The sequence below is a fragment of the Marmota marmota genome, unplaced genomic scaffold (assembly GCF_001458135.2).
Source record: "Marmota marmota marmota unplaced genomic scaffold, marMar, whole genome shotgun sequence".
Classification (NCBI taxonomy): domain Eukaryota; kingdom Metazoa; phylum Chordata; class Mammalia; order Rodentia; family Sciuridae; genus Marmota; species Marmota marmota.
The window spans coordinates 10,324,864-10,332,674 of record NW_025999990.1 but is presented as its reverse complement, the minus strand read 5'-3'; the positions used below and the strand labels follow the sequence as shown (position 1 = coordinate 10,332,674).

The 7,811-nt window shown below is 49.8% G+C and overlaps 1 protein-coding gene across 1 annotated transcript in view; it reads right to left on the bottom strand.

Moving 5' to 3' along the window:
• Rax (retina and anterior neural fold homeobox) overlaps nucleotides 1-3,875 on the bottom strand; it is a 4,156-nt gene extending 281 nt beyond the window's left edge. Inside the window, 3 exon segments of the mRNA XM_048806601.1 lie at nucleotides 1-231; nucleotides 3,039-3,292; nucleotides 3,587-3,875. Of these exon segments, the coding sequence (XP_048662558.1) occupies nucleotides 1-231; nucleotides 3,039-3,292; nucleotides 3,587-3,875 (774 nt within the window).
• Between the last annotated feature and the right edge of the window lie 3,936 nt (nucleotides 3,876-7,811).

Below are 7,811 nucleotides of genomic sequence, written 5' to 3'. Positions count from 1 at the left end.
CTGCAGCGCTGTGGCGCCCCCTCCGGGCAGCGGCGGCCGAGCCACGACTCCAGCTGGCAGGGCGCCCCCTGGTGGCCCGCCGCCGCTGCCGGGGCCGGCCCCGAGGGGAGCCAGACCCGCCGAGGGCGGGGAGCGGCTGAAAGAGAGGAGGGGCGAGTCCTGCAGCTTCATGGACGACACTTCCAGCTTCTCCTGCCGTCGCCACTTGGCCCGTCGGTTCTGGAACCACACCTGCAAGACAAAGCACAGCGGACGTCGAGGTCGTAGGCTATGACTCCTGCCCGACTCCTGCGCCAAAGGCCGACTGGCTAGTTTGACCCCCCTCCCCCCCAGCTCCAAATAAAATTAGTACTGACTATTTTGCACCTGCGGAGAGGGGCTTGGGCCTTGGTTTCTTTCATCCCCTACGACTCCCTTCATCCCCACCTTTCCTTCCATCCGATTTCTTTATTTTCTTTTTCATTGTTTTTTTTTTTTCTTTTTGTCTTTTCCCTCCGGTGAATCTCTTTGTCCCATCTTAGTCCTCTGAGGCATCCACACCCTTTCCCCTGTTGACCGCACCCATAGCTCTCATTGTGCTTGCATCTGATTCTAATTCCTGACATGGAGCAGATGCTCAGAAAGAAAAAAAAAAAAAAGTGAGTGTCACTTTGCTCTGGACCATAGGCCCTTGAAACCAGATCTCTGTGACCTGCTGGATGGCAGCCTGTCTTGATACTTGAGTTAAGATTTTGCTTTTTCCCAGTATGGTATAATTCTCAATTACTATGTGTTTGTCTCATACCTTGTTATATCTGCCTTTTCGTCTCTATTATAAACGTGGGTATAAATAAATACTGGCAACATCAGAGTTGAATACAGCTATTTCCATGGATTATTAGTTATCATATAGATAGAAGCAAATGGGCTTATTTTACCATATGCACATTTCAATTATTGCTTTAATAAGGTTTTCATTTTATTTCATTGATAGTTGTTTAGTGTTTCTGAAGTTTCTTATGGATTACTTTCACAGGTTACAATGTTCAAGTTTATTGTACCTACTTTTACTTTCTGGTTGACATTATCCTAAGATATTAGCTCAGTAAGTATTCAAGGGTTTTTTCCTTCTTGCTATTCATATAGTCCTGGCCAAGCTTTCATTGGTTTCTTGCAGTGAATCCTCCACTACTGACAAAAGCACCAGAATGGAATGTAATTAACGTTTCACCACCAAGTTCCACTCTCGCAAACAGAACAGAGAGAATTGGTTTAGTTTAGGGGAGAATACAGAAGAACTTTGGTCAAACAGATGGCTTCAGTATTGTGCTTATGAAGGGAAGGGAGCAAATAGTTGCAACCTTAAAAGGGAGAAAGCAGATTTATGTTGGACAGGAAGGTGAGGGCAACCTAGGAGAGCTAAGAAAACAATAGTCCAGCACTGAGTAGGGCATGGTAAATGTGTGCAAGGTTGGAATTTGGGAAAAAAGAGGAAAGAAGAAAAATGTAAGCATCCCTGTCCCCTTCCCATAAAGATTTATCTGCATACCCAAGGCCCTGAACCACCAGGAAATATTAGATGTTTGGCTACATTAGAGAAAAGAGAAACAGGTTGGGGTGAGGGTTCCCTTCCCACTACCACTGGGGCTTCCCTTATTGCCAGAAACTGCGCTCTAGCTCTCTGTTACAGTATCCAAGTTCATATAGCTGAAGCCTGGGAGAGTTCGCTATCATACTGTTCTCCTGATGCCTCCAATGCTAGAGGAGATGCTGGCTAGTTCTCCTACACCATCTGAATACACCACACGCAGATGTTAAGAACTGCTATATGCTGAGCACTCTGCTGGCCCTATAGTCACAGAGAAGTCACGCTGTTTTCAAGATTCTCACAACTCAGAGAAGCCAAAACCCCTGAACAAGTAAAGTGGGACAACCGAAAAAAGGTGGGGTCAGGTGCAAAGAGTAGTGCAAAGGTGGGCTTCAAGCTGCCTTACCTGCATGATGTAGGGCACTGAAAGCCTTGGCCTCTCCTCTTTCTTCATCTTTGGCTTGTATTCTCCCCCTCTCTACCAAACCCTCCCTCTAATGGAAAGCAGGTGCTAAAATTTCCACCCCTTCAATGAAATGATTGCCGCTTTACTGCCCCAAATTAGGAGAAATTGAACTGTCCTTGCTAGTTAATCCTGAGTCACATTAGTGAACTTTTTAAAAACCACGACTTTTACTCATTACTTTAAACCCCTAACCTAAGCAAAAGAGACAAAAAGGCAAGAGCTTGTTCCCTTTTACTTTAAAGACACAGATAAAAGCACCAGACACCTGAGTATCCTTACTTCCTGGAAATCTAATTTCATAGACACACTCAAGAATCCCATCTCAGTTCCACTGCCTTTCAGATGCACTGAAATTTGTTCCCAGTGTCTCTCTTTCAGGCCTCTCTAAACTCTCCCAATTTGGAAATCCTCCCAGATTTTTCACAGATGACTAGCAAATATTTAAGGCTTTCAAATATTTTAATGATCAGGGATTAAAGATAATTCAGCTTTAATTAAAGCGAAAACCCCTTTACAATAAAAAGAAAAGGCCTCTGCAGCGCTAAATTTCGGTTGGACGTGCACCAGAGAAGGAAAAATCACTTTCTTAAATCCACTTTCTTAAGTTTCAACTGCGGTCTGGCGCAAGGAGACAGTGTTTTCCTTTTCAACAGGATGTGCGCGGCAAGGGTGGTATTTGGGATCTCAATCCAGCGACCCTCTGGTCTCTGCCTACATTCCCTTTCTGCGCAGCACCGTCCCCCCAACCCCATCCCGGCTTTTATCTCAAAAGTCATTCTCAATTCCTCCTTTTAGTTTAGAAGAGGGAGATCCACCCCAAAAGGGGGATCGTCCTATAAACTCGGACATTCTGCCAGAAGACGGGTGCGTGGGGGAACCTCTGGGCTTGCCAAGCCGAAGAAACACGATAATAAATGCGTGGATGCCCGGGAATCCAGAGAAGCACTGGCTGCAGTTTAGGCCTGGGCCCTCCCGGATCCCAATCCCTTAACTCGGGCGTTTTACCTGGACGCGGACCTCGGGTAGGTTGACCTTGCCCGCCAGCTCCTCCCGGCTGTACACGTCAGGGTAGTGGGACTTTTCGAACGCGCGCTCCAGCTCGTGCAGCTGGTACGTGGTGAAAGTCGTGCGGTTCCGCCGGTGCTTCTTCTTGGGCTGCTCCTCCTCCGACAGCTTCGCGTCGCCAGCGGCTGGCCCGACAGGCAACCCTGGACTCGGCCGTGCCTCCCCCGGCTCCTTGGGACAGTAGGGGCGAGAGGCTGGGGCGACGAGGCCCCTGAGGGTCAGAGACACTCCCGGGAGCATCCCTGGGCCTACCATGCCTCCTCGTAGTGTCTGGCCAGCCCAGCTATGGCAAAGAGTTGGCCCTCGAGAGGTCGTGGGTGGGTGGTCGTGCAAGGGGTTCCTAAGCATCCTCTGGACGCAAGTTGGAAGCTCCCGTCGTGGACAGTACCCCCACCCCCGCGCCCAGTCGCCTCAAAAGTTAAGGAAGGGACGCTCTCCTTTTGCAGAGTGCCTCGAGGGCCCCGCAGCAGCCTGTAGTTGACACTCACCTTCGTACTCCGGGACCGGCGCGGGTGCTGGTGGCGGGGAGGGCTCCGCTCCTCCCCCAGGCGCCTTGGGACAGGCGGGCCGCGCGCCCAGCCTTCGCTCCCGCTCCTTCGCTACCCGGGCGCCCCGTTCCGCCGGAAAGGTACCGAGGATCCCGTCATCCTTGGTAAAGCCCAGGATGGCCTCGATGCTGTGCAACCGCGAGGTGCTCCCGCCTGGACTGCGGAGCAGGTGACCCGCGAGCGAAAAGCTCCCGTTGGCCATGGCGGGCGCGCAGCCCGGCAGGTGCATGGGGAGCGCCTGGAGGAAGGCTGGCGCTTTGGAGATAGAAGAGGTTCCAAGCGGACTCTTTCCAACTGTACAGGTCAGGGTAGTGGGACTTCTGGAACGCGCGCAACCGCACGGGTTCTACCCACGGTCAAGCTCGGCTTGCAACCCCGCCCAGGCCGCCTGCGCTAGAGATGGGCGAGCGCTCGACCGTCCGCCGCCTGAGTCGCTGCAGAAGTTGGAAGTTCGGCGGCGGAGCAACTGGGGCTCCGGAAGCTAAAGCTGGGAGCGGGCTAGTCCGGGGCTCCTCCTCTCACGCCCGGACCGGGCCCCTTCTCTCAGCCCCTCCCCCCTCAGAGGGGCGGGTCCTTCTCCTGCCCAGCCTCGGGGTCCTAGCCCTGCCACTCCAAGGCCAGCACTAGGAACGTTCCCCACCCCCCCACTCCCCTGCACCTCTTGATCATCCTTTTTCAAATACCACCAACACTCTCTGGGGTGTAGAGGTGGGATGTTTGACGGGCTTGGGGGCTCCCGTCGGCTAGCCTGATTTCCCCTGCTTCCCTGCCCCAGTCCTGCCTCAAAGGCCCTGACCTCCTTGGGTTCCCCTCTTCCGCTCGCTACTTTCACCTCCCCACTGCGGCTCACCTCCCCTGTAGGGCTGCACACCCAGGCTTGGAGACCGGGCACCCCTTGAAAGAGCCAAGATCCGGGCCCAAGGCTTTGCAGTTCTGAGGGGTAGGGAGGTCAGTGCACACTCCCAGTTTGAATCATCTCTCGTCCTGTTTTGTAACCCCACCCGCACTCCTCTTTCAGCCCAGTGGTCCGAAGTCCCAGACATCGGGTTTCTTTAGTCTTTGTCTGTTTTAACTACCCCCTAAGACGTGCAGGAGGGCAGCCTCTCTCACTCTCTTTCCCGCTAAAGCAGCGGGTGGGGCCATCTGCAGGTCCGGTGACCTCAAGAGCTGGGAGGCCGAGAGAGCCACAAGCTGCTGAGCTGATACCGGGCAGCACACCCGCAAGGGTTCCTCGCTATCTCTGCCCTGGGGGAAGGACAGGGCCCTTTACAGACAGGCACCTTTCTTCTAGCTCCCGACACTTCTCCTGGCCAAGGAGAAGACCCAAAGCTGATGGGGAAGAATCTTCGCCCACGAGACAGCCCGCGCTTCCCTGAGGTTTACCGGCATAATCCGCTTGCGTTTCTTCCCCCTATGGGGCCCCTTGACCCAGAGCTACTCAAAGGCTAAGCAGAAGGATGATTTGTGAGGGCGAGTGTGTTTTCACGTCCCGCGGTGCTGATGGACAATGGCACTGGGAACATTGCAACCTTCCAAGTGGAGCAGGAGCCCAGCCTTCCTGGACTATTAACTGGGAGCATGAATTAAAATACTCCCCCCAAAGCTAAAGATCTAGGGAACCACATTCCTCAATTATTTTGGTAGGTCCTCTGATCTCCATCTCAGCGGTCACTTCTCTACCCCCCTTTCCTTTCTTCCTGCTTGCATCCAGACACTCCTTTGCTGCGTCGGTTCTGCTGGCCCAGTTCTGCCCTTGGCGAGGTTGTGGGCCTCGTAGGTCGTGGGCAGTACCCCTGGCCTTGAGGAGTTTATAGCGTCCAGTCTGAGACAAGGCAAAGGAGAAAACATCCGCCCTCGGAGATTGGCGTTAGAAGACTATTTGCGAAGGAAAACTGAATACCTTAAGGATTGTTAAATGATTACTTCTCCCTGATAGGCATATGGGGAGGGGGTCATTAATAGCTGTATTTTAAATAAAACTACAAATAGGTAATTTAAAATAGCAAGCACGCTTGCATTTGCAGTGGATTGAAATTATTTTCTGTTTTAAGAAAAAAGCTAAATGAAAATTAATAGCACTTCATGTTTTATAGTTTTAGTTTTAAGAAGACTTTACATTTTTCATATCATCTGATCCTCACAATGCTGTAAAATGGTCCCCATTTTACAGATAAGGAAACTGAGGATCAAAATGAGACAGCTACAAAGTGGAGGGGTCAGGACCAGAGTTCAGGCCAACTGACTCCTTGTCCTGGATTTTCTGGCTGCAGCACCTTGGTAATTATTGTTTAGAGGGTTTTTAATTTTTAATTTTTATTTTATTTATTTATTTTAAGAAAGCACATCTTTGCTGCAATCTGCAATTCTTCCCTGAAGAGTCCCTGAATTATGGCTGAAGTGGACACATCGCCAGCATTTGGAAGAAATAAAGTCAGAATCCATTGAGAATGGCCATGGGCATCAATGTCCAGAGAGACTTACAAACCCACAGCAGGTTCCACTGTAGACCAGGTGAAACATATCCCCAGCCCCTCATCAGCCATCTGGGCAGTTCAAGTTGCTGCCCAAGACATTGCCCCTTCTTAGGTGCCAGTTACATAGACCAAGTGGTCCAGGGATGAAGTGACCGGAGGGCAGATGTAGATATTATTAATCGGTGTTTGTTGCTTCCCTTCTGAGAATGCTTTTTATATAAACTTCCTCAATATTAAATTGATCTTTATAATCACCACCAAATGAAGATTGGCAGCCATTTCTTAAGCTCCTGCCCACACAGTGCTAAGGGGTTTATGGCCTTGTTTTCCAAAGTTAATACCTTCTAGAACTGCCCAGCTCTTCCTAATAGGTCCAGGTGAGGTGAGCTTTTATTTACTATTTATTTCGAAGTCTCAGGAGAAAAGCAGAAAGACTTCAACAGCCGCTGGTGAGGGCCTGCAGGGCTGGGCTGAGCTGGACAGGGGAGCTCGCTGCCTTTGTGTGGGACATAAAGAGCCAGTCAATACCATTGTGGGCGCGGTGGAGGGTACTCCAAGCAATCAGCCGGGGGTCATTGTTAGGGGCTAATCTACATGTGTATTTCCCAAGAACTCGATTAGGGAAGATGAATGGACTCCGCCATGTCCCTAATTCTTCTAGCTCAAAGCTGCATTTTTCCAGCAGTTATGCTAGTTCATAATCAGCCCTGCTTCAGGGAAAGTAGGGAGCCTGGCTTCTGAACTCCACCTCTGTTTAATTCATTAATTCATTAGATGGATCAAAGGAAGCTCCCTCCTCCCAGCCCCCACCTGCAGCTGACCTTAGACACAGATAGAGCCCCATTAAACTTGGCATGGTTCAGGCACACATTTTCAGAAGTGTAGAAGTTCTAGTATAAAATGGCTCTGTTTTCTTGGCTGTGTGCAGGGATGCTATTTTCTGCACGTACAGTAGATGCACTGTTTTACCTGCCATATTCTTTAAGAGAGATGGACCTCTACAGAGCAGAGTCCCCAGACTTGGAGCAGGAAGAGGGGATGTCTATGAATCAATGCCACTTGGCTACATGATGTAGTTTTGCTTCTCAGTGCTTTTTGATGTTTGGGTGAAAAATGTCTATTTCAGGGTCTATGGGACATCCCTTCACAGAGTGCACAAAACCAACTTGATCATCTCCATGGGGATTATCCCTTGAGTAGTCTTTTAACCCTGGAACTCCCTACCTGTGGCATTCCACACTTGGGGACCACCTCCTCCCACTGCTGATACGTGTTCAGGGAAGGCAACTTAAGTTTAGTTTTAGAAAAACCCAACCTATATATCATTAAGTGCACACACAAATCCATGCACTGAAGTTCCACAAAATTCAATTAAAGAGTTAAATATATACATAGTTTATTTACTGAACTCTTAACTATCTATGCTAGCAAGTATATGCCATACTCTTTTGAGTACTTTACATGGATTATCTAATTTAGTCTTTACAATATCCCTATGGGGTAGACACTACTGTTACCCACCTTACAGTTAAAGAAACATCGTTACCCACTTTACAGTTAAGGAAACAGGCAAGTCACACAGCTGACTTCACCTGGAGGCAGGATTTGAACCCACGTGTTTTGTTCAGTTATACAACTTTCTAGCCACTATGTGTACCACCTTGCAATGTGGTGTGTGTGTGTGTATGTGT